Source organism: Dysidea avara, chromosome 5 (assembly GCF_963678975.1).
Source record: "Dysidea avara chromosome 5, odDysAvar1.4, whole genome shotgun sequence".
Lineage (NCBI taxonomy): Eukaryota > Metazoa > Porifera > Demospongiae > Dictyoceratida > Dysideidae > Dysidea > Dysidea avara.
In genome coordinates, this window is record NC_089276.1 from 15,641,724 (window position 1) to 15,669,141 (window position 27,418).

Genomic DNA, 27,418 nt, shown 5'->3' on the forward strand with positions numbered 1-27,418 from the left:
TATCGCTTCAAGTTGAAAGGGGGCGTATCCCCAATACGTAGGCAAACGAAAATGAAGAGCAGCTTTGAGGCTTTGTCGAGAGAATTTGTGGGAAAAAACACGTTAGTCACACTATTAAACAGTTCAGAAGATAGTTCTGTGTGTAATATGTTGGTAAAAGCGGTTTGTTTAACAAACGCTTCCTTAGCAGTGCATAGCAATGTAATTGAACGAATTACGAATATTTCATGAATTACGAAATACGAGAATTAGCTAATAATATTATTGCACAACCCAAAACTACCCTATTGTAAAGTAGTAATATATAGTTGGTTAATTCATAGTAGCATATACTGTCTATAGTTAATTCCAGATGAGTTAGCTAGCTGCATGGCGCCTGGTTTTTAGAAGTAGCACAACATCAACTTGTTTCATATTTCATAAATATTTTACCCATTGCGTTTGTGACATTCTACTGTAAAATTAAGCTTGTGCTAACATGTGGGATTCTTGCAGATTCAGTCACATTGGTCATTGTATTTATTTGTTTATTGTTTGTAACATTATTATGACTAGGGGCCCGCCGATTATGCTAGCATAATTTTGAGCATAATAGGTACCTAAAAGCATTGAGCATAATGCCAGCATAATAGGTTAAATATTTGTACGATAGTGTAAACTCTTGCTGGGAAAATGACAATTGCAAAATAAGATCGATATACTCTAATAGAGCAGTCAGTAACTCTAATAGAACAATCATCAAACTGACTGTTCTATTAGAGTATATCGATCTTATCTCTTACATGCAGGCATGCAGCAAGAATTTATTATTTGTGTTCCAGCCACTCATTTTTTTTCTTTCTATACAGTGTTAAACTAGTAGCAAAGAATATGAACTAAGGCATGAACATTGAGCATAATCAAGCATAATAGGTAAATATTGAGCATTAATTTAAGCATAATAGGTGAATTTTTGAGCAGTGCAGCATAGCATAATAGGTAAAATTATGAGCATAATCGGCGGGTCCCTAATTATGACCAGTGAACCTGCTAATACTGCATTAGAAGAAAGAAAAGCACAACGCTTATTGCTTTCGTCTGAATGCATGCCCCAACTATCAGTTACTGAAATAGTGAAGTGGCCATGATGCTCAGCCTGTACAAGAACACTACGAAAAAGACCTCTGCAATAAATCCAGTCACAATGGAAAACTCGGACTACCATGAATCAATACCTTGGACTGTCTACAAAGCTAAATGGGACACAAAGTAGGACACAGGTAAGTCCATGAAGCATGCATTGTACATACTGTGATGAGTTTGGCTGAAGCGACACCAAACAGTGAAAAAATCAAGCCTGTAGCATTGGACATTATTGAGTTATGCTTGTCTAAAGGCATCAGTCAGGCAGTCAGTAGAAAATTCCACTAAATAATTTTTAAAAATGTAGCAACCTATTGGAAACGTTTCAAGTCATACTGAAGGCAATAATCAAGGCACCACGAAGGGATTGTGAGGCTGGTCTCTGGACAATATTTTTTTGTGAGAAAGTTCAAACCTCCATGTGTTCCTGGGAAGGTACAAACACTGGAATGGACCATTGGAGTGGGCGTCTGGATTCAGTGGAATGAAGTGGTGGACTAGAATGGTGGAATAGTACAATAATTAGGTAATTTCACTTAGTGGTCACCTCTTTATAAGACCACCTCTTTATAAAGACTATTTAACTTTAATGACTAAATTGTTGTTTTAGAGTGTACCCCCACCTAGGACAGTCTTATGAATTGTGTGCCACATGTTATGCCTAGAAAAATCAGATTGATGGATTTATGTAAAATACAACTATTCCCCCATACAACAGTTAACTGCACAAAAAAGACGTGTCCACGAAGCTAAGCAACTAAAGGAGCTAATAACTGGTGAGGCCAAGAAATGAATGTTAATACTGGCAACTAACTATAATTTACAAAAATCTATATAACATTGATCCTTTATCATCGACTCGTGGAGTCTGACTGCAATTCCCTCTAATTGGCTAGTAAATTGGTACTGTTTTCAATAGTAATTGTAGAGGAAATAATGTGGCCAAATACTAGCCAATTAGAGTTAAGGGAATTAATTAGGAATGCAGCAAGACTGCACGAGTCAATGATAATATTTTATAACTTTACATTATAGTTAGTTGCTGGTATTAACATTCATTACTTAGCATCAACAGATATTAGCTCCTTTAGTTGTCAGTTACATTTAGTTTAATGGACATGTTGTTTTTGTACAGTCAAGCTGTTCTGCATGGGCTATTGCAGTATTACAAAGATATGATACACTCTGACTTTTCTAGGCACATGGCACACGGCTGATCAATAACCACTCTAAAATACCAAGATAGCAGCAAATTAAACATTAAAGTAAAACAGTCTCAAAAAGGTGGTCTTTGTTAGAAGGTGGTCTTTACAAAGAGGTGATCACTAAGTGAAATTACCTAATTACCATTCCATTCCACCATTACATTCCATTCCACCATTCCATTCCACTGAATCCAAACGTCCCACTGGATGGTGCTTTTGGTTTTCATTTCCCAATGAATTAGAGAAACTTGTATATCATCAATAGCATACCAATTAATATGAAACGGATTATTCATTAAACTGAAAGCACCACATATACGTAGCTATACATACAACATTTTTGGGACATGTCACACTCACATTCACGTACGTATATACGTAGGAATGATGAAAACAAATGGACAGGAGTGTTGCAGAAATGCTAGCTATGCTAATGTTTAACAATACTGATTAAAGCTTAAAGTTAATTAGGAACCAAAAGCACTGTCAGTGTTTGTACTTTCCCATGTGTGTCCATTAATAATTGGACAGAAGGAAATAAAATCAGCCTAGCAACATGAAAATATTAAGGTGAACATGAAGCCCTTCATACATACATGTATGTAATGTTTTTGAGTAGCTACAGTCTATTTTAAGGGAGGTGGAACACTACTAAGTTGTTGTAGAGTTACGTCAGCTCATATATTGCTGAACCCAATGCAGTTGTCACTGCTATGTGCGCATAATTAGGCATGATAGGTTATTAAAATCCAAAAATTGAGCACAACGCATTTGAGCAGTACTTAAAAAATCACCTATTATGCATAACAAATCCCAAAATTATGTCACATTATATGATCAATAATTTGCTATATTAGACCACTTACATTGATGCTCAGGCTCAAATAGTTATGTTCTTTTAGCTGGTTGCTATAATAGAGTATTTCATTTTTATGTGACTGTTTTATTAGAGTAGTAATATTGTGTAATTGTTCAGTTAGAATTTCTGACTGCTCTATTAAAGTGCCTCAATCCTTTTTTAATGGTATTGTACAATCTGCACATTTTCCTCCTGTTTAAGCTTTACAAAGCTAGCCAATTCCTATACACACCTATTATACCCAAAATTATTATTATTATTTGTTGTTATTGTTACTGTGCAGAAATCACAAATGATTATAACGCACAGAGATAATTACTTAATTTATTTACAAAAAATATCCAGGGAAGGGAATTAACTATGTAGGGGCAGGGGGTTCCAAAGTTTAATCACAGAGGAGTTATGTCAGCATAATCACTGCATCCCTATGCACAATATAGCAAAAGCTGTAGGCTCTATGGGAAATTCTGATATTGTACTTATGCATAAAATTTGCAACGGTGGAGTGGTTATATGAAAGCATGCAGAAATTAATGGCGGATGTGCATCTTGTTTGTCTGGTGATGTAGAACTATACAGATAACAACTGTATAAATGTGCAGTGCATAGCACACACACACAAAAAAAACTCGTTACCTTTACATAGAATTAGTCCACCAGGATGACCATATCCTACTTCAGTAGCAAACCCGTACACTATTGTTGTCATCAGAGCTGATGTATTAGTATGGATGACCTCAAACACACCTTCTGATATAGTCACTTTTGTAGCATATGCTTCAATGACATTATTAACTTTAACTGGTACCCATTCCTGTGTGTATAGTGACCTGTTCACTCCTCCTGATATCAAGTAGATCATGTCAGGTTGATAATATTGTGCCAGTACTATGATGTTAACATAGTGATTGTACCCTGATCGTTGAGGATTTTGAATAGTGGAAGTACTAAACTGGTTAGTGTAGTGAGATACAGCTGGTATCATTGTCATCATTACATCACCATTGGTACTATCATCATCTCGACCATGACTAAATTGTGCAACAAAAATTTTATTGTTTGAGTGAATAGAACAGTACTCTTGATGAATGTATTTCCTTAATACAACACCTCCTGCATTGAGCGAGTAAGATGTCTTGGAGTTATTACAGTATATGTCAACTATATTAGAAGTATTGGTTGCCAAAACTTTGATAGTGAATGATTTCCTTGTGGCCAATGGTGTAATAAAAAACACTTTGCCCCACAATGTGGTAGGTGGGATCTGTTCTACTATATGATCACATAGTCCATCTCCTTGTTTCATGATCGCACACTGATGACCACTAAACACAGAAACTGATTTATCTGTAGCAATTTTAGTTCCGGTCAAGTCTTCCAGTGATCTGATAAGGATTGTTTGTAACCAGTTGATTACAAATGTGTACTGAGTACCAGGAGTGAGGTCATAAGTGGTATCACTTACACGAACCTTTACAGATTGTGTGACTGTTAAATTCATCACTGTGCTATTTTCTATACCAACTATCAGTATTGAACTTTGATGTCGATCACTGTCCCGTTCTGTAACACTTCTGGCTACCGATATCCCATAATACACACACTCTTCTGAGCATTGTAGATATGATGCTGGTAATACAAGAAATGTATCACTAGTACCAGAATCATCATTCTGACCAAACACTGTCATTGTGCTGCTGTTAGTCATGATGTACACTCCTTTGTTCTGATCATTAATTGATGACACCACAACATTGCTAGGAAGATTTATCACAACATTATTATCATTGGCTGCAATAATCCCTTTTTTGGAATATCCCAATCCTGGTATCTCAATTGAATAGAACACTGGCTGTGATTCACTCACTGTTAATGTAACTGATAATTTGACAGTACCATAGTTGGCAAAATATCCCAAATAGAAATGAGTAACATCACTGCCTATCAATTAAAAATATACACAAGGGATAACACACTAGCATTGTAATTATTATTGTTATTTAAGTTAAAATACACAGACCCATATGGGTTAATTAATACTACAGTATATAGTTACAAATAATTATAAGGAAGAAATTAATTAGGAATTTTAAGTTCAATTAGGGATCATACAAAAAAAAGTAGGGAAACAGGGGAGGTCTGCAGATGTACCAGTGGACATTCAATCCCTACTACAGCCTATACCCATCACTGAATTAGGGATTAAATGTCCACTAGTATATCTGCAGGTGTAGACAACCTCTTTTGTTACCCTACTGTTTTCTGTGACTTCTAATTGAACTTAAAATTCCTAACTTTCCTTATACTTTTTTGTTTACTTTTTTGTAACATTATTATGAATGGTGAACCTGTGTATACTGCATCAAAAGAAAGAATGGCACCAGGGTTAACATTTCATCTGAACACGTGCTCCAACTATCAATTACTGACTCGAAAGTGAAATGGCCAATATGCTTTGCTTTCAGCTATGTTCAGCCCGTTACACAGTGCTACAAATGAAAAATGGTAGGAGAAACACCTCTGTAATCAATCCAGTCACCACAGAAATATGGAAAATTCCCGTTTACAAATGTAGGGAAGCCATCGAGCTACTGTGAATCGACACCTTGGCCTGTCAGCATAAAGAAATGGGACACAAAGGTGGACAAAGTTAAGTCCAGTACTGTGGTGTGCCAAAAGACACCTTTTGGGCTACAGCAGCGTTGAACAGTGAAAAAAATCAAACTCGTAGTCTTAGCCATTGTCATGTTATGCTTGTCTGAAGGCATTGGTCAGTCGGTCGGTCAGTCAGTCGGTCGGTCGGTCGGTCGGTCGGTCGGTCGGTCGGTCGGTCGGTCGGTCGGTCGGTCGGTCGGTCGGTCGGTCGGTCGGTCAGTCGGTCGGTCGGTCGGTCGGTCGGTCAGTCAGTCAGTCAGCCAGCCAGCTGGTCAGCAGAAAATTCCACTTAATATATTTTTAAAATTCCATAGCAACCTATCTGAAGTATTGTTGATCATTCTGGAGACACTTTTGGGCTTGACTCTACCTAACTAATATTGCCACGGCACCACAAAGTTATTGTGAGTCTGTTTTCTGGTCAATATATACATTTGTGTGAAAAGGTGCTAACCTCCATGATCCCTAATATACAGTACTTTTGTACTGTATGATAACATGCTCTGAAGGGAGAGTGCATATATTTCAGTCACATCCCAAGTAATTGTTTAGATATATAAATATGTTACATCCCAAGTAAATGAAATGATCAGAGATAGCAGTTTGTAGTAAAGCAGTCTCTGTTAGTGACAGTTTCAGTGGATTTATCCAGTGGAATTAGCTTTCAGGATACTCATCGTGTATTCTGAAGTGTCCGTGCCAGGGAATGGAGTCAGTGAGTGATGATTCCAGGTACATGGTCAATTCAGGCAATTGTTATTGCAGTTGTCTATTGTTATAGCTCAGAATATGTGGTATTACAGAACACCATAATTATATGTATGCAATCATGGCTACAGAACATAGTATATCAGTGATATACCACAGTTTTGATCTTCACATGCAGGTGTAACATATACGTACACATGTATGCATATATCCCACTGTAATTTATACACCAGTCCTGTTAAATACCCCTGTAATAATAATTATAAGGTACTCCTAAGAGTTTTTTGTGATAACTGCTGCATGATAATTATTTGATGCATGCGAGTATAATAGGTGAAAAATTTGGGAAATTCTTAAAAGCATTTTCATAAATTTTGAGCATATTTGACTCAGGCCTAAGCTTAACTCAAAGAGGGATTCAACTGAAACCACAGAAACCCACCTTGATCTGCTACTGTTTGGGTCTAAGATTTGGCAAATAAGGCCTTAGTGGGATGTACCAGAATAGTAGTAGGTGAATGGCACATGTATATGGTGTCTGGGAGGCACCAAAACTGTGTATGTAATGACTGATATAAGTGATATTCTGCGTAAGTCAAACCTTAGTTTCTGGTCACCCGCCGCATGGAAAACCTGGAACACCAGTTTGAGGACTATTATTAATATTTCAGGCACTAAGTGCACATGACCTGGTAAAACCAAGGAAACTGATTTTTTAAGCATTGCAAAAGATCAAGATACTCTAATAGAGCAGTCAGGGATTGTCACCTAAACTCTAATTAGAACAGCCAAGTATATATTCCACTATACTAAAACATTTCTGACTATATAGTCTGTAGCATCATCCACTTGGCTCACAGAGCGAGGGGGTCTGGTCTGTATCAATACTAGCACTTGTGTAGCTGGAATGTAGTTAACAGCTGTGCACAGCCCTTGTGCTTCTATGAATATAATAGCATTATTAGATTCATGATCACCATATCCTATTACAGGTCATGGCCTCACTCATGAATATGATTAAAACATACACCATTATCCATTAGCCTATTAGTCCAATCCTTTAACTTTCCCTAACAATTCAAATGTGGTCCTACTCCTAGTGGATCTAAACTTTGACTTTCTTCCTTATCATTACACTGGTAACACTGACTGGAAAACCAGTAACATCACATGAAGCATTTCAAACCTTACACCATACTGAATACTTGATCCAACTTTTTTACTCAACGTGTTATTGATAGCTGGAATAATTTACCTCAGGAAGTAGTCTCAGCTCATATCATTGCTTCCTTCAAGTTTACGTTACATAACTATTGGTCTAGTTCAGGATATGGATATGAACAAAGGCTTACAGCCTAACCAAGAGTTCATAATATATTAAGTACCTTACTTGTATTATGAACTCTTGGCCTAACTCTATTATAATTGCTTGCACTTACTGTATTTGCATATACGTAATAATAACATTTAGTGAGCTCAAACTACAATGTTTCCATGACTACGCTGTATAGTCCTAAATTGGCAAGTAGCAACCCTTAGTTAAAACGTCCCCTTTCCCACATGATCACTAGCCTGGAGTACTAAAACTTCAGCAGTTTCTTTTCTCAAGGTTAATGTATTGAAAAGAAGGCTGGAATTACATAATGAATTAAGACTTCACATTTGAATGAAACTTTTTTGATGTGTAAATTGTTCATTTGAACAAACGTAGCTAATAAATAATACTTTCCTGGCATAGATAGATGGTAATAGATATTTCACTTGGAAAGCAAAAGTAGCTACATGAGCAGAGTGCTTAGCTATACATTGTTGTGCTCAGATGTATTAAAGCAGTGTAGCTCTTAGTGCATTTTTGCAGAATTATGCTGTAAGAATGTTGGTTAAGCTTGGTTAATACAGTAAAACAGTAGCGATTCTAGACCTGGCCTACGGAGGGGTCAAGTAGGAAACACCATGACTATTGCTGTATGGCTGTAATTTTAAGTAACATTTCAGGGGGTCTGGGGGTGCAACTCCCAGAAGCTGCAGGATTTTAGCTTGAAAATAGCCTAAAATTTATGCAAAAAAGAAAATTGCTAAAAATAATGATGCCAATCCATACTGCAACTTTTTCCTAAGATTTTTAAAAGTTAGTTTTCAGCCCCCCCCCCCCCCCCCCCTTAGAATCGCCTATGCGTAGACCTGACCTACGGGGGGGCAAGTAGGGAACAGTATTACTATTGTTGAATGGCTATAATATAAAGCAGATTTTCAGCTGCAGGATTTTTGCAATTTAAGGCTTGAAAATAGCCTAAAATTTATGGTAAAAACATGAAAAATGCTAAAAATAACCTATACTGCAACTTTTCCCCCAAGATGTTTTAAAAGTTTTTTTTCAGCCATGGCACCCCCTGGTCCCCCCTTAGAATCACCTATGGTAAACAATAAGAAGTGTTATATCTCTACTGTGTATTTCCATTATGGTGTCTTGAGCACAGTGGGGATATAACACCTCTATTGTTTTACTGTGATTTAATATTGTGCACTACTCCAGCTTGTTTCAGTACTTTTTATCAATGTGCTATGGTCCGTACTCTAGTTAAAAATTCCAAATTTTTCTGTATACTTGTTTGTTAACTTTTTTTGTACATAATTATTATGACTGGTGAATCCACGCACACCACATCTGGAAATGGCACAGCCGTGCGCCCCGTATATCAATTATTGTCTGAAAAGTGAAGTATCCATTACGCTTCATTGTCACCTATGTTCAACCCGTTACACAGCATTTCGGATCAAGAACTGTTCGAAAAGCACCCCTGCAATCCATGCACACCAAAAGAAAGAAATGGTGTTGCGCCCCCCCATATCGTTTGAAAAGTGAGGTATCCATTATGCTTCGTTGTCGGCTATGTTCAACCCGTTACACAGCAGTATGAATCAAGAACTGTTTGAAAAGCTCTGCAATCAAAACAGTCACTATATATGAAAAATACAGACGATTTCCATTACGAAAACAAGCCATCACGTGCTACCACCCAATCGACACTTTTCGCTGTCAGCAAAGATGAATGGGACACAAAGGAGGACACTGGTAAGTCCATGAAGAATGCATTGTACATACTGCGGTATGCCAAAAGACACCTCTCGGGTCGAAGCAACGTCGAACTGTGAAAAATCAAGCCCATAGCCTTAGCCATTATCGAGTTACGCTTGTCTGAAAACATCAGCCAGTTACTTACTCAGTCAGTCAGTTACTCAATTCCATTAAATATATATTTATTTAAATTCCGTGGCAACTTGTTGAAAGCATTTCTGAAGGTTTGTTTGGGCTTAGTTTTCCAAACCAATACTGCCTCATTGTCGTCAGGGAAAATTGAGGCAGATTTTTGGGTGATGTTATTTTGCAGGCCACGCCTACTCCTTTGTGGTCCCTACTATACAGTACTATCGTACTGTATGATATGGACTAGTACTGGTCCATAAAGGTGATTTTCATCTCATAAGATGTCTCTAGGATGATTTTCAAAGGCGGAATTTTGAGCGGCGCGCAAAATTTTCACCTGGATCCCTACTTAAACGGTACTCGTACTATTTGATAAGGTAATAATTTTTCTGCTATGGCTTCTTCAGCAACATTTGCAACTGTGCTTCGTTATTGGTAATTGGTGTGGTCACTCGTAAGCTAATGCCTTCCCGTATAACCAGCTTCAATTACTCTCTAGTGTCTCGCGTGGTAATCTCCATGGCAAAAATGATTCACCTTGTGATGAACAGCTGGTTTCTTGCAGTCAATGTAGTTATGACAAATTCTTGTACAAACGCAACGAATTCTGATGCAAAAGCGACTAAATCAATTGCAAAACTGACGAATTCAATTGCAAACGGCACGAATTCTACTGCAAAGACGACGAACTCTACTGCAACTGGGACGAAGTCAATTGCAAAGGTTACGAATTCAATTGCAAAAACCTGTACTACATGTAATGCACACAGTCAATATTAAAGTTTATTAGTATTAACATAATTGCAGTCATTAATTGGCTGCCACATTTTTGATTTTACAGCTTTTGTTATGTAGGCTTTTGAAGGCAACATCATTTTTTTTTACAGCTTGGCTGTTTTTGCATGGATATAATATCAGGACACAAGACAGTGTGTTATGAGGCCAAGTACAGCCAGCACAGGCAAATGATAGACATATGTATATTATACAGGAACCAACACAGCAAAAAATACCACATTTCCGGCGGTTATATCGGTACAGGAAATGTCCAGGAAATTTTCTGTTTGAATTTCTGACACATTTCCTGTACTTGTACATATCACCTTTCCAAGTGATTTCCAGTTTTGCAGGAAATGCCACTTTCAAAAATGTCAAGGAATATTTTGTTCATATTTCTGGCACATTTCCTGCACTAATACATGCCACCTTTCCAGGCAATTTCCGCTCATGCAGGAAATGTCACATTTCCTGGAACTGGAAATGTCAAGGAAATTTTTTGGTTTACATTTCTGACACATTTCCTGTACTTCTACATATCACTCTTCCATCTAATTTCCAGTTGTGCAGGAAATTCCACAACCATATTTTGTCAAGGAGTTCTTTGTTCACATTTCTGGAACATTTCCTGTACTAGTACATACCACCTGTCCAGGTGATTTCCAGTTATGCGGAAATTTCAAGGTATTTTGTTTACATTTCTGGTGCATTTTCTGTATTAGTACATATCACCTGTTACGGTAGTTTGCAGTTAGGCATGTAATATAAGTTTGACACGTGCCACTTTTACTGTCATTGATTTGAAGTTACTATGGAATTTTAAATTGATATGGTTACACTTCAGCTCAAATTACTGTAGAATTTTGCAATAATTTTATTTTCAGTTTGTACTATGCAGTTTAACTGGTAGCTAAAGATAGAATTATTACATGAATATATCTGCATCCACTGAAAATTCTATCGCACACTTCACAGTTTTTGTTGTCTTGCAGAATATAGAAATTAACCCATGCACCAAACTTTAATCTCGTGATCAATATACCTATATATGTAATAACAAATTGTTACAGCTCAAAAAATGCTACATGCTGTTTGATATAATAGGTTTGCCACAATTTGTAAGTGCTAGTAATGGTTAAACAAACAAATGGGTGGCTTTCCAGACACTCTTTATTGAGCCCCATTGGTAACCATGGCACAAAACAGAAAACAAGCAACCTTTGCATAATTACGTCACTTTGTATTATGAATTACACAGGATCACCATAAAATTAAATAATATTATAGGCTGTTATGTGTCATCTCACAATAAGCAAAAAATCATTTTATCGATGAGCTGGAACAATTTTCTATACACAGCGATCTGGGAAACTCATCTCCCATACATTTTCTACAGTACCTGTTGGAACTTCAGCACACTCATTTCTACTCTTACCAGAGGAGTACCACTATAACCAGGTCAACACATAATCATGTATACGAAACCAATGAAGCTACCATCCAGTAGCCACTACTGCTACTGGATCATAACAGTAGTGGCTAGGATCCATTGTGCCACTACAACTACAATAAAATTTCTGGGATAAATTTATAAAATTCTCACCAGCATACGTATATGTATCTAACTCAACTCAGATATTTTACTATCAGCAGCCACAAACTATAGGGTGGTCCGTTGAGAGACTATTGACAATGAGTCAATGAAGGGGACTGAACACCATTAGGAGCTATATTGGCTACAAGAAGTATATGTCTATTTAAGGTAGTATTCCCACACACTTTATCGTAGAAAAACGACTCTACATAATGTATGAGTTTGACACCACATCAAATGGGGGCGACATTGTGATGTGTGCTTTTGCTTTACATCTGATGCATAATTACTTACATAGAATGCACTTAAAAGATTTTGGTGTAGCTATTTGTCAATTTCCAGTTTGACTCAGTGGGAATTGCACATGCTGTGTAGCCAAAGCTGATAATACATGCAAAATTCTGTATCGAATTCAGGGGCAGACCCAGGGGGGTTTCAAAGGGTTCCATGGAACCCCCCTTTTGAAAGAAGAGCCTCTCTTACTCGAGATACTCTAATAGAGAAGTCACAGTAGTCTTTTGAGGAGCAGTGTAGCAAGCTATATGTATACAGTTATAAATAAGGAAATGTAGTTGGTGAAGGCATCTATGGTGAGGGGCAGCTATTGTCAGCAGGTAATGACCTTTACTTACAGCTAGACTGAAGTTGCAATTTAAAGTGGAACCCCCCTTTTAAAAGTCTGGATCCTCCCCTGTAATTATATAATCAACTCCTTCATGTATTACAGTAGCTACTACGTGTTTCAGCATGTCTCGCGCACTGAGCCAGATTTCCAGTTGGTCACAGCACTAATCACCTGTGGGCACTGAAACCATCTCTGCCTCTGGATCCAGATTGCACTACTTGTCCTGAACAATTAAATTGATCAAATCTGATAAGTGTGAACCAAAGTGTAACCAAACAAGACTACCAAGCAGGGCTGGCTCTGGCAAAATAGGGGTGGGTGGGCCATCACAGTTGAGGGCATAGCAATTGTAACATATTTTCAAGGGGGTCTGGGGGCAGGCCCCCCCCTCCACTAGAAAAATTTTTAAAATCATCACTCAAGCCTGAGATGCAGCAATCTGAAAGCATTTTTAACGTAATTTAGTTGGGTGCTGACAGTCGCATGCTGCTCAACAGAATCTTTGAAGTAAGTCTGAGTGTACTGAAGGGCTGAAATAATATCAAGTAGCAAACTCTTAGGTGCAATTGTATGGCTTCTCGTACGTTAGTCTGTGCACTAGTAAAACCATAGATTATAGTCCTCTATATAATCTATGGTATAGCTACGTATAATATTTAGCTAGCTGTACATAATATGAGGGAAAATACTCTCTTTCTCTTCTAGAGTAAAAGGTTGGGTGGGTCGCAAAGAGCAAGAATTTTAACCGATCGATTTTAACCTACGCGCGCAACTTAATAGTTTTTTCTGACAAAAGTTGAGGCGTTTGTTATGCTGCGCGGGAACATTAAAAATGGCGACGTTGGCAGGTGCTGGCAGAAAGTTTGAGAGAATCGAAGCGTTCTTCTGTGACATAGAGAAAGAGAAGACTCCGCAAGCAAGTAGTGAAATAAAAGAATGCCAGTGAAGCGGCCGTCTCTACTCGAGGGGTTCTGGACTCAAGTCACTACTCGCACATCACCCGCCTACCTTAATAGCTATAATTCCATATGGGTATGTGAAAAGGAATGGTATTATTGCCACTGCTTCTAATGTGAGGAAACAAACAACTCTTCTTACTACAACTCGGGTGCAGGAAAACAAGGTAGGCATCATTTAGAGTCGCCTAGTCCAGTACACAAATATTTATTATATCCAGGTTATCAAAATCGCACTCATCAATAGAGTAGTATGTCTGGAGATTAATATAGTGTTACTCGTCAGCAGAATGTATCACCAGATATATTAAGAGAATGGTAGCTTTGCCAAGATGGTGAACATCATTAAGACTATAGCACCTGTTGAAAAAGTCCATCGGACCTCAGGATGCCAACCTACAATTGAGTTTGAGCTGTTACTGAATGTCGTTGATGTGTCACCTGGTCTGTAGGTGAGGTTCTCTTTTGTGATTACAAGTCTTATTTGTAATTATGTGTTTATTTGTTTGTAGTATGTGTTTATTCTGTGGTGTATCATTAAACAAGGCCACAAACAGACATCCTGTTCAAAATATGTGTAACCTTATATCCTACATTGCTCATATCTTGCCTACAGTAATTGTGCTAAGTAGTACCTTGAGTAGTATGTATGCATTCCCAGGTGCATTTGGATTGAACATAATACCACACAGTACTTTACCATTATTTGTAACTTGATTGTAGAAAGCGGATCCAAATTATACACCAGGGAAAATTGAACGACCACCTCTAGTGGGTAGCTACACTATCAAACTATCCAGCGATTTTGATGCTCAAAACTGGTTTCTTGAGGTTATGTTTTCTGGGTGCCCTGTCAGGCTCTAGTCACATTTTCTGGCTTTGACACGAGGACCTCGCTTCATGAGAATCAGTGGTGGTGGCCTTCAACAGCCAGCCAAAGATTTTGGTATTGATTCTGCTGTATTTCAGCCACTTAAGGAGCTAGTTTTCAAGAATAGCTACCAACCTGCTACTAATAGGCCTAATGTATTTAGTGGAGTGGACTCACACTAAGTTAGAAACAGCTTCTTAACAATTATCCAGGAATTTCCTAGTTCTTGTACCACTGTAGACTCTAATGTCAAGCTAAAACTACTGAAGCTGCTCTTCCTACAAAGTCACAAATATCGCACGTGCACTAATTTATTAGAATATTTACAAGACATTATAATAGTGCATAAATAGTTAGATATAGGCTACACATAGCCTTTTCTACACAGTCTATATAGTGACAACATATTTTTAGATGTACACTATCTTAGCGGGCAGCATTACGCAGATAGCGCAATACTAACAACTTCACTAAGTATTTACTTCTGGTCATTCACAGTAGCCTATCCACTAGTACTAAGCAGTAAAGCAGCAAAGGAATTAATCCTACGCAACTACAATAGCCTCCGCCACTGCTAGTATGCACAAGTACACATGTTTTGTAAACATTCTATTAATTTAGTGCATTCGCGAACTCTGTAACTTTGTAGGAAGAGCAGCTTCAACAGTTTTAGCTTGATAATGGTGTTTCCAGTGGTACAGGAGCTAGATAATGCCTGGATAACTGTTAAGAAGCTGTTTAGTTCAGTGCATGAGTCCAGTCTGCGAGTCCAGTCTGCGAAATACATTAGGTCCTACTATTAATGTGTTTTCTATGCATAGTATTAATGTATTCAGTTTTTCATATTTGTTGGCCCTGACCACAAACATTTTTCGTATGGTTACACTGGATCTGTTTTCAGTAATCTTGCATCGTTCAACTTTCTTAAATGTCCAAGAAAAATAGTTATATTGTAGTGTAGGTTACATTTTTATTGTTAATGTGTATTATATCGTGCATTCATTTACATTATACAATTTGCAGAAACTTCAATAAAGTGGAGCAGCTGTAATATGCCGAACTTAAGGGCAAGGTGGAGTAGCTATCAATCAAGAAGATATTAAGTGACATCGATACACCAAGAGAGCAGAGAGACATCTAGCAAGGAGTGACACAATGAGCTAATGAAAGTTAAAACTCAAGCTTAAGGAGTAAACATGCTGATATGATGATAAAGATGGTAGTCAATTAAACAGGTTCAGCCCAGGTGATCACACTTTGTCCCAAGCAAAAGAAATTTCGTGATGGGTCACAAAATCTGATATATGGTACTGTACTACGTGACTAACTTGTAGCTATACTATACCCTTGTAACTGTGTGCATGTATATAATGTAATATCATGTAGATGTTATTGTTTACAGTTTTTACCACATGTATAAGTTTCATTGATACTGTACAAGAAATGTATTTGAAATTTCATTAATACTGTATAGAAGAAATCTGTTGGAAATGTCATAGATATTGTATAAGGGAAATCTGTGGGAAATTTCATAGATATTGTATAGGGGAAATCTATAGGAAATTTCATAGATATTGTATAGAGGAAATCTACAGGAAATTTCATAGATATTGTATAGGGGAAATCTATAGGAAATTCCATAGATATTGTATAGAGGAAATGTATTGGAAATTTCATAAATACCTTATAGAAGAAATCTGTAGGAAATTTCATATGTCCAGTGCAGGAAATCTGCAGGAAATTGTGCCCTATCATGTAGTAGGAAATGTACAGGAAATTTGCAAATTTCCTGTACATTTCCATCTCCCGGATATGTGCTGGAAATGTCACCTGTCCTGTAAATTTCCTGCACATATCCTGCCACAGGAAATGCCACATTTTTTCCTGTGCAAGAAAAATGCCTTTTTCATGAATCTGTACCGAGTGTCCGAACGGAAACTAACCACTCTGTGCATACTCCCTCTAAATAGGGCATCTCCAATTCTAAATTTGAGCTAAATTCACCCATCCATCACTGTATGTTACTTCAAAGTTCATTTTATGTTCTTTCCATTTTCTCCTCTTCATTACAACGCTTAGAAAAATCGTTTAATTCATGTGAGCTACTGCATTATTGATTAACTTCAAAGTTGGAACAGGGTAAATATAGAACAAGTAAGTTATATGCACTTTTTGAAAAATTACAGATGCAATTTGTTGTCAGTATTCCACTTAATGGAACAACTTGAAAATCAATATGTAACCATCATAGTGCAAACCTATTGTGGTTTAAAAGTAATTGGGCTAATAGCCATGGAAATAATACAAAAAAAACCAACAATGTGTAACAGATGCACAATCTAATTTGTTGTCATGCTTACCGACAAACTGTGTTAGGAAATGAGCTGAAATTGATAAGTAGATGTAGACCTAAGTAGATGGATAAAAAATAAAAACCATCATAGAAAAAGGCCTTCAGTGGTACAGATGAATCAGAACAAAATCTACTGAGTTATGAAAACCAACTATGTGTAACAAGTGCGCAATCAAGATACTCTAATAGTACAGTCACTGTATTGAAGCATTCAGGTAGCTACTGTGCATTAATGAGTTATTCTACTGTATTAGATAGAACTTTCGACCATGTAGCAAGTCACATTGTAAACAGCTCAGCTACAAATAAATGGAACAAATCATCCTGTACACCTTGTAAAGATATGTTACAGGTCACTCTGTAGAGTTGTAATGTACCAATTAATCGGTGAATAATCAGAAATCAGTTTATCAGCCAAATTTCAGCAATAGGTATTAGTAGGTTATTTAGCCAATTATGTTTTCTGACCCTGATGTTATTGTTTTCATATCAATAAGACGAAAACAAAGTTTTAAAGTGGCATTTTTACAAAATACGTGTGAAATTTAGGTAAACATAAACATCAGATCAGTTATCGGTATCAGATATTATGTGAATGTCAATATCAGTTAATCGAATAATTGGCAAAATCCCTTATCGGTGCATCCTTTATCAGTCCAGTTATATAACTAGTCACACTTCAACTGTAACACAACAAGTTACACTATAGAGAATTTAACTACACTACTAGTCATCAGGGAGTTCAGCTACGTACATTACAAGTCATACTGTACAGAGTTCAGCTACAACACAAGTCACCCCATAGAGGGTTCAGCTATGCTACAAGTCACCCTAGTAGAGAGTCTCAGCTACAAACAATTCACCCTGTAGAGGGTTCAGCTACAGTATGTTCACTCTGTAAACCGTTTAACAAAACAAGTCGCCCTGTAAAGAGTTCAGCTCTGTTACATGTCACCCAGTACAGACTTGAGAGTCACCCTGTAGATCAACTAGACAAGTATAAGTAAAAATTAAGAATTTTATGTACGATTAGGATCATAGGAACAAAAAGTAGTGGAACAAATTAAGGAGGTTGTCTACACCTGAAGATAATATTAATGGACATTAAATCTCTACTTCAGTCTATATATGCTTGCAACTGAATTAGTCCATTAGTTCATCTTCAGGTGGAGCTGAGCGATAGTACAACTATCACTATTCACGACTGATAGTAACTTTTACATCATGATAGTGATAGTACCACGATATATACTAATATTACTACTATTATTATTATACTCAACCTCACCACGAATAATCAAATTACACCACATATTTGCTTTTCTAAAAATCCATTGGTAAAATTTGTTATGCGTTACAGTTGTAATCTTTGTTATGCACACTCTACTCAGGAGCAGATCCAGGATTTTGCTAAGGGGGCACACAGGTATAAGTCACTCCACAATGTGTGAAACACACTTCATGAAATGCATAAGCTAAGGGGGGTCTGGGGGCATCCCCCCAGGTAAATTTGAAAATTCAACATTCTGAGATTGAAGTTGGTGGTAATTTTGACTGAAATTTGTTGATAGTTCAACACTAGAAGTATGAATGTTAATAGTATAGTTTTAGAGTAGTTAAAAACCAGAATTAGTATTATATAAAGGGCTAGCTAGGCTGCTCCCTAAGGATATTTCGAAAAATTAATATTCTGAGATTGCCAGAATCTGGTGGGAATTGTGACTGAAATGCTGAGTTCAACTATGCATGCTAATAGTAGTGAATTAGCTACGTAGTATAGTGTTAGGTTTCCTCAAGGAAATTGTGAAATAAATCAACTTTCTGATATTAATTTGGTGGCAATTTGACTAAAATGTGTAGCTAAATGTTTACAACAATTCAATGATGGAAGCATGAATGCTACTGAGTTGCAGGGGTATTAGCCATAAAGTCTAAGAAAAATTTTAAAATTTGACTTTTTGAGAATGATTTTGGAGCTAATTTTAAGTTGAAAAAATGTACAAATATTACCAAACCACAAAACATGAGGTCCCCTGCACAAAAGATTTAAACATATAGATAATCCTGGTGTGTAGCTGCATGATCTTTCATCTCCAGAGAATTTCTGTAGTTACTAGGGTGTGGTGCCGCCTAGCTATGTTCAATAAACAACACTACAAAAAAATTTGAAATGAGAGGGAGGGGAGGTTGGAGGGGGGCACTCCTTCCCTGGATCTGCCCCTGCCCTTGCTACTAGACTGTCACAGTTACCTAACCTTTAACAATATCATGTTAACTTTCTTGTTTGACTAAGCACAGATATGCGTAACTTATCAAGATAGCATGATTGCATACTATCATAATCACAACTGTTACTAACTATCACGATAGTCGATGTGTAGGCACTAGAACTATGAACCCGATAACTAGTGTTGTGTGATATAAAATATTTGTATATTGCCTATCATGATTATTGCATACATTTTTTATGACGATATATAAATCAGCATGAAGTAACGGTAATAAATTACAAATGTAACACTTACACATACATACATACATACATTAAAAGTACCAATATAGCACCACCTAACCTACTGGAAGTCTCTATTAAAGAAAATAGTTTTACAATGCTGTCTTAAGGTTACGGGTTACCACGTTTCATGGGATAAGGAAATGGGATGTATGGACTAAAAAAAGCAGCCTTTCACTCAATGTAGCCTAATGTGCAGCCTAATATATACTCACTGCTGTCTGTATTTCTTCCTTGACGGATTAAACAACTCGTTTATTCAGCTCACAATTCGCTATGCGTGGTTGAAGTTGACGAGACTCACTGCCAAAACTTACCCTCAGAATGACTGCCACAAAGCATTTAAACACTTTAAAATATAATAGCTAGGTCCTATCGAGGGAAGTATGTTAGCACCACATCTCTAAAATAACTTGGGCAATGAAATGTTGTTGTGACCCTGTAATAATCACTTACCGCAATTTTGTAAATTTTTTCCTCAAGCAATAGTAGTAAAATTGCAATAAAACTCTACGACAGGCCCTCCAAAATATGTTCAACTACCGTGTAAAACCATCAAAATAAATCAAGCGTGATCAACTGTCTTTATTTTTGGTGGCGAAAAATACATTGTAGAGCAACAGTATCCTCGTACATGCAAATCATCATTTTGCGGGAAATACAAACCACAACAGCTGTGAATATGCTATTAGCTTGTTCTTTGTGCTGATTGCTTGTTCTGTCACCATGCTATGCTGCTGTTTAGTAGCGTTAATAAGTGTTTATCAGCTGCTCTGGGATTCAGGTAAGCTGCAAACTTAGCATTACAATATAACATACAATTAATATTAATTTTAGTATAGGAAACACCAAAAAGTCAAGAGGGTCCCATGCTTGTAGGCAAGCATGGGGCGAAGTACATGTGAAAGTACTTAAGTAAAGTACAAGTACTTTGACATTTGTTGAAGTACAAGTACAGGTACATGACATTGTTTTAAGAGAAGTACTTAAGTAGAGTACAAGTACTTTTGAAAGTATTTAAGTACAAGTACCGATTGTGTTCACGATTGCATTTATGTAGTTTTGGTTGCACCTAATAAAACAATGATTGTGAAAATCTGCCATCTATAAAGCAAAATCTTTCAGGAGTAAATACATTTCTTGCAATGCTAAAGAGTCTCTCAACAGGCACAGAGGAGGATGGTACTTCTAGAATGTATTTGCCAACCTTGAAAGCAGAGGATATTTCTTTTGGTTGTGTTATTTACTGGAGTTTGAGCCATTGTTGTAATATATACTGTCAGTTTCAATGTGTTCATCCACCTGCTTAGTGAGTGTACTTCATTGTTGTTGACTTTCTGTTCAGGACATAATCTTTCTTCTTAGCTGCTATCACTGCTTCTTATAATGATCAATTAAATCTTTCAGGCCAAAAGCAGTACAACTATTTCTAAGATCAACAGAGATATAAATAAGAAGATGGGAAACCTGTTTTTAGAGCACATGTAGGCAAGTGACTTCAACAAAAGCTGACCATGTCAATCCTGGACCAGTAATACATTGTCTTTGAACCAATATATATAACTACAACTTATTTCACTTGTATATATGTAAATGGCTTCATTGTACTTCATGTACTTCAAAGTACTTTAAGTACCTTAAGTACATTATTTAGTTAAGTATAACTACAATTACATTAAATTTGTACAAAAAGTATATAAGTATAAGTACAAGTACTCAAGAAGGTGTACTTAAGTGTCCTTAAGTACAAGTACCAAAGTGCTTCGCCCCATGCCTGCTTGTAGGGGAAAATATGCAAAGAAGACGGTCCCTACAACAAAGAACAATGATACAAGTTTACTAGTACACAATGGTAGTAGAATTATTAACCTTAATAAGCGGCAAGAACATCTACAAGTTATCAGTGAGCATGTTGCCACTTGCCATCTGTGAGCTGCTAACGCTGTGACTGGTAAGGAGGCCATTGTACTTGTTGGTGAGCAGAATCATGAAGGGCTCTGTTCCATTCTAACTTCTCGCTGTGTTGGGTGTAATAAAGAATTCCAGTTCTCCACATCATCAAGAGTTCAGGACATGAGTGGTGGCCGTTACTGAAAGTGCAATCTGGCTCCAGTGTGGGGGCAGATGGCAACAGGATGAGGACATGCAGCACATACTGAATCAATGGCAGTACTTGGCATACCTTCCTTGTCAAAGAAAGCATTCGTATCCACTGAGAAACACATTGGAGAGTGGTGGTGGGATCTTCTCAAGGTATCAATGAAACAAGCTGGAGAAGAAGAGAAGGTCATTTCCATCTCCAAAATACAGGAATACCAGCGACTACTGTGATCGTGGACGACGGCTGGAGTAAACAGTTCCACGAACATTCCTATAATTCCAAATCTGGTGTAGGTATAATAATCAGAAAGGAGACTGGGAAGATACCATATATGGGAGTTAGAAACAAATATTGTTCCGTTTGCCACAATACAACTGGGGACACTGTACCTCCACACAATTGCTTCCTCAACTGGGATCAGTCATCATCAGCCATGGAGACTGACATCATTGAGACCGGATTTCTTCAGTCTGAAGAACAGCATGGCCTCCATTACACACACTTCATTGGAGATGGTGACAGCTCAGTTTATCCAGCCCTTGTCTCCAGTGTACTATATGGCTACTTCATCAAAAAACTGGAATGTGCCAACCATGCAGTGAAGTGCTTCCGGACAACAATGGAGAATTTAGTTCACAACAAACCTTCCTAAAAGGGTAGGGGTAAGTTGACTGAAACAATGAGGTAAAACAGCTTGCAGTGCAATTTTAATATGGTGTCAAGAGGCTGATCAAGTACAAGCTGTCCAAAAACTCCAGTAAGATCTGTTAAACAGTCCCTTGCACTGCTTTGGTTGTCACACAAATTACAGCTCAGATTTCTGCAAAACTGTTCAACAATAGCTCAGCAATGACACATCAGAAGGGGCCACCTTTGAAGAGGAAGCCACTCATGAAACAAGTAGTGACGTCACATCAGGTACAAAATAATGTTTAGAGTACAAGTGACAGTCTCTTACCTAGATCTCAATGATGTCATCACTACACAAGTGCAGGCATGGGTTGATGTCACTGACAACGAAGGCCTGGATGACGTCAGCAGCACACCGACCACCACCACAGAGATAGACCAACAAAATGATCGGTGACATCCAGCATTCCATCAGCCAACTTGTTGCGAAAAAGCACCTAAGTTAATTGGTACAAAAAGTTTGTAACTAATTAGTGTTTAATAAAACAATATTACATCATAGGTAATTTTACCACTTGCTGAAAGCTGGATGCACATAAGGAGCAAATGTGATGGCGGAAAGCAGATTAATAGGAGCCAGGCTGGCTCATGGGAAGGTCAGTGTGCTGGTACTGGCCTGCATTGTAATGAAGGCACTGGATGGGGACCAACATCATGGACAAAAGCTGTCAACACAGAGCCATCTGACGTCTTCAAGCTTTCTGCAGCCAATGCCATCAAATGCACTGATATGGATTGGAAGCGTAAGGCTGAACCTGCTGCAAACCTACAACATAAAAGGTACAGCACAGCCGCAGTAGACAACAGCTTGACTTCTAGAATGGTATATTCCAGGCAAGCTTCATTAGTCATGTATATTGCTGTTATCACTGTGACTATGTGATTGCAGACATGATGGTGGAGTGAGGTGCTGGATGTTCCCACAGATATTCCAGCTGACCAACTGAAGGAGATCATGATTAGGTGCTACAAAACAGAGGTGATGATTAACAGTGATAAGGCCAAGTCCATCAAACTTACAACAAGGAACCACAGCTATGATGATGATACTGCAGTAGTGTGGTTTTCTGAGAGGAGGAAGAGAATCACTTCATAAAATGCACGATCCGTAGCAAAGCAAAGACCTACTGTACCACACTTGTAGCTCGCATGGTACGCCAGCCCCTCTACCCAACATTTAAGGGTAACTCAGCCACCAGGTGGGGCCTGGAGCAAGAGAAATACAGTGTGGGTGTGTACACAGATCGATTGCATGATAGGGGCTCACCTAATCCCGCTGTCAATATCAAGTGCGGGCTAACTGTGTGCACATTGGCTGCAACTCCAGATAGTTAGGTTACTGATCTGACTGTCTCACAAACTCATGGGTTAGTAGAATTCAAAAACCATTATAGCTACAGAGATTTCAGTGCGAGTGATGCCATCACCACCAAGAAGTGTAATGTCTTGAAATCAACAATGGCAGAATCCAAATGAGCGCACTCACGCCTACTATTATCAAGTTCAGCTTGCAATGTTTTGTACCACCACACAGTGATGCGACTTCCTTCTGCGTACCACTGTCAAAACCACTGTGAGAGAGTACAGGTCAACGAGTCTTTCTGCACTACAATGCTCCCTACCTTGAGGCGCTTTTATATACCTGCCATTCTTCCAGAACTTTCTTTGAAGGCCAAGTCAATCCGGGAGTTAAAAGACTGGCTTACCAAAAAGACAGCTTCATTCAGGAGATGGAGCATCTTTTTAGTTGAATTAAGCTTCGAAGGAATGTTCACACCTTGGTACACAGTGATTAATCTAAACAGTCTATACAGACACACATACACATGTTTGTTAAACTATTTATAAAATATAAGTGAAAATGATCACTTTTACAACCAAACGCATTTGCCATCTTCTTCCATATGGTAGAGCATGAGGTAAATCATGCACACAAAAAATACGTAAGAATTTTTTAAGTGTGCTTTATTATTTCCGGATCTTGAGGGTATCCCGTAACCTTAAAACATCCTTTTCTAGTAAACTTTGTGTAAAAGTACCACAGCATTATGTGTCACAATAATATCACAATATTAAAAAGTCTATTATTTAATCATGATATACAAATTATCACCATATATGATATTATCAATAAATTGCACATCACTAACAAATTCAAAACCAGTTAACTGGTTGGCAGTTAACTGGTTAATTGGTTGTGTGTACTGGCAGACATAATAGGTACTCAACAAGCCTGCTGGAAGCTTTAGGGTGGTACCAGTGACCATCAATATCCTGTCGTACACATAGGCGATTCTAAGGGGGGGCCAGGGGGGGCCATGGCCCCCCCTGTTAAAAAATAACTTTTAAAAAATCTTGGGGAAAAGTTACTGTATAGATTGGCATTGCTATTTTTAGCATTTTTCATGTTTTTAGAACAAATTTTAGGCTGTTTTCAAGCCTTTAAATTGCAAAAATCCTGCAGCTTCTGGGGGGTTTCACCCCCAGACCCCCCTGAAAATTCTACTTTATACTATAGCCAAACAACAATAGTTATGCTGTTCCCTACTGGGCCCCCCTTGTAGGTCAGGTCTAGAATCGCCACTGGTTGTACAATTACAGCAAGAGTACATAATAAAATATACATATTTTTCAGGGGGTAGCCAGCGCCCACGCAAAAACTCAACACGGTGTACAAGAGTCCCAATATTTAAGTATTTCAAAAATATTTCTGTATTTAAAATAAATTTGTAAACACAATATAATTCTATTTTCGATTTTTATGGTGATGTTTTTACCTTGAGTTTTTGTAAAGGAACACCTGAGAGAGTAGCTGGGAACTTCAGAAGAGACACAGGTGTACTATGCACTGTCAATTTGAAATGTTGTATAGAGTGGTGACCATAATTGAAATCATGAATGGACGAAAACAAGAATAACCTATTTTGTACGTGATTCGGGATTTCTAAATATTTAATGGATTTCTAATAGGATTTCTCAGATAGTGTACGAGAGTCCTAAGACGTTGGCTACCCCTCAATATTTTTATTATGTACTCTTGATAACAGTTATTACAATCACATATTAAATTATATACATGCTTTGAGGTTATGTTATGATGTTAACACTTAATTGTCAACAGGGGTAATTTATGGTTTACAAAGTGGGTGGGAAAAACCAGTTTAAAGGTTTCTTTACCAGTTTAAAGGCTTCTTAACTGATTTAAAGGCTTCTTAACCAGTAAATGGCTGACCTAGACAATACTGCTGTTTTTTTGCATACTGGTTCACAGCACTAGTATAGGCACCCTCCCTCGTTTCACTACTTTTTATTTCTATGATCCCTAAAATTTGTTTCCTGTAACATTGTTGCTGGTGAACCCTAGTCTGCCACCGTCACCCCCTTCTAGCTAAGGGGCGGCCAAACCAGACTAGGTGGAAGCATACCGCATTAGAATGGATAGAATGGTGCTAGGATTATTACTGTTTTCGTCTGAACGCACATCCCAACTATCAATTACTGAAATAGCGAAGTGGTTATTATGCTTCGTTTTCAGCTATGTTCAGCCCATTACACTGTGTTACAAATAAAGAAGGACCTCTACACTCAATCCAGTCACAACGGAAAACTCAGACAATTTCTGTCAAACATAGGGAAACCATCATGCAGAGCTACTGCAAATTGACACCTACTGCTGTTAGCAAGATAATTTGGACACAAAGGAGGACACAGGTAAATCCATGAAGCATGCATTTTATGTACTGCATATGTCAAAAGGCATATGTTGGGCTGAATCAGTGAAAAAATCAAGCCCATAGCCTTAGCTGTTGTTGAGTTATGCTTGTCTGAAGGAATTAGTCAGTAAGGCAGTTATAGCCGGTAGAAAATTCCACTAAATCATAAAGAAATAAAATTTTGTAGCAATTTATGGAAGCATTTCAGGTTGTACTGAAAGCACTTTTGGGTTTGATTATACCTGACAAGGTGCCATGAAGGCATTGTGAGGCTGGTTTTAGAGTTTTATTTTGGCCAGAAAAGCCCAAACCTTCATGACCCCTATCATAGAGTACTATGACAACAAATCATCCTATAAGAGTGCTCAGCCTAGGTACATGTGGACCACTTGCTATTTAGTTTGTGTATAATATTATGCCGAGTGCTCTGACAAACACAAACAACAATATGTATATAACTAACAAAATGTTACAAAAGACAACACTAGTATTGTAAATAGCCATAAACCTCACACGAGGGGTTGCCAACGCTCACAGAAAAAAATCTAAATTGTGTATGAGTCTACGAGAGTCCCAATATTCAAGTATTAAGTGATTTGTAAATAAAATATAATTTTTACAGTGACAGTTTTTCTTCTATGTACTTGTGCAGGAAATGCCCAGGTAGGGTGGCTGACACAGCCTGATAATTACTAGGGGACCACAGGAACCTTAACAGACACTGGTGTACTTCGCATAGATTTAGCAGGCAATTAGTCAGCCACTAATTCGACTGGAAGCTTTGCTCAAAGCAATCTTCTTTGTTGAGTCCTTCATCGTGACTTTAGTAATGATTTGTGACTCAAGAAGATTGACTACATGGCTGATTGCATGTCCAACTTGGTAAATGAGTTTGCAGCGAATGAAACAAAATCAAATTCTTATGTACTTCCGGATTTCTAAATATTTAATGGATTTTTCTGAGTCCAAAGTGAAGTCGCCAGCTACAAACTGAAAAGCACATGTAGCTAGCTATTTATTTACACAGTGAAGTTAATGGTTTGCCAGTTTAATGGTTATCCATAGTTTGCAGTGAAAATTAACTGAACCTATTGTCACTGGCGATAATATTCGAATATTTATATTTATTAGGACCGAGGGATTAGGACTGGATTCACGCCGCATGTCTCAGAGACGCGAGTAGTTACAACCTTTTGATATGTGCTTTATTACGTTGGTATCCCACGAAAGTTTAAAAATTTTTTTGCTTCCGTTTGAACACTTGCGTATCGCGTATGTTGAGTGAACCACGTGGCACGTAAGTTACCGCAGTAGGCAAGTGTCCAAACGGAAGCAAAATAGTCTGCAACACGTCATGCGTACTCACTTTGACCTGAACAGAAGTTGAAACAAAGAAAGATCACTACCACTTGCGCAATTAAAGCTGACTTGAGTACTGCCACCATCTTGCTCGGTTTGGCGCCGTCCGCCCT

General features: G+C 37.7%; 1 protein-coding gene and 1 long non-coding RNA gene across 2 annotated transcripts; one reads left to right on the top strand and one right to left on the bottom strand.

The window, feature by feature from the left end:
- Positions 1-3,716: 3,716 nt before the first annotated feature.
- On the bottom strand, positions 3,717-27,418 carry LOC136255042 (uncharacterized). The gene is made up of 3 exons (XM_066047762.1): positions 27,313-27,418; positions 3,823-5,127; positions 3,717-3,757 (listed from the first exon to the last, which is right to left on the bottom strand). The coding sequence occupies exons 1-3, from the start codon at positions 27,389-27,391 to the stop codon at positions 3,717-3,719; spliced, it is 1,425 nt and encodes a 474-aa protein (XP_065903834.1). The 5' UTR covers positions 27,392-27,418.
- On the top strand, positions 13,393-16,041 carry LOC136256138 (uncharacterized). Its single transcript, XR_010701343.1, has 3 exons — positions 13,393-13,873; positions 13,928-14,158; positions 15,601-16,041. It is a non-coding gene; the product is annotated as an uncharacterized lncRNA (long non-coding RNA).

Bases quoted from the DNA above. Each gene is read 5' to 3' on its own strand.
- LOC136255042 (XM_066047762.1), bottom strand. From the start codon at position 27,391: ATGGTGGCAGTACTCAAGTCAGCTTTAATTGCGCAAGTGGTAGTGATC. The intron at 5,128-27,312 runs GTGAGTACGCAT...TTTAATTGATAG, and splicing joins CAACTTCTGTTCAGGTCAAA to GCAGTGATGTTACTCATTTC. The intron at 3,758-3,822 runs GTAACGAGTTTT...TTATCTGTATAG, and splicing joins TGGACTAATTCTATGTAAAG to TTCTACATCACCAGACAAAC.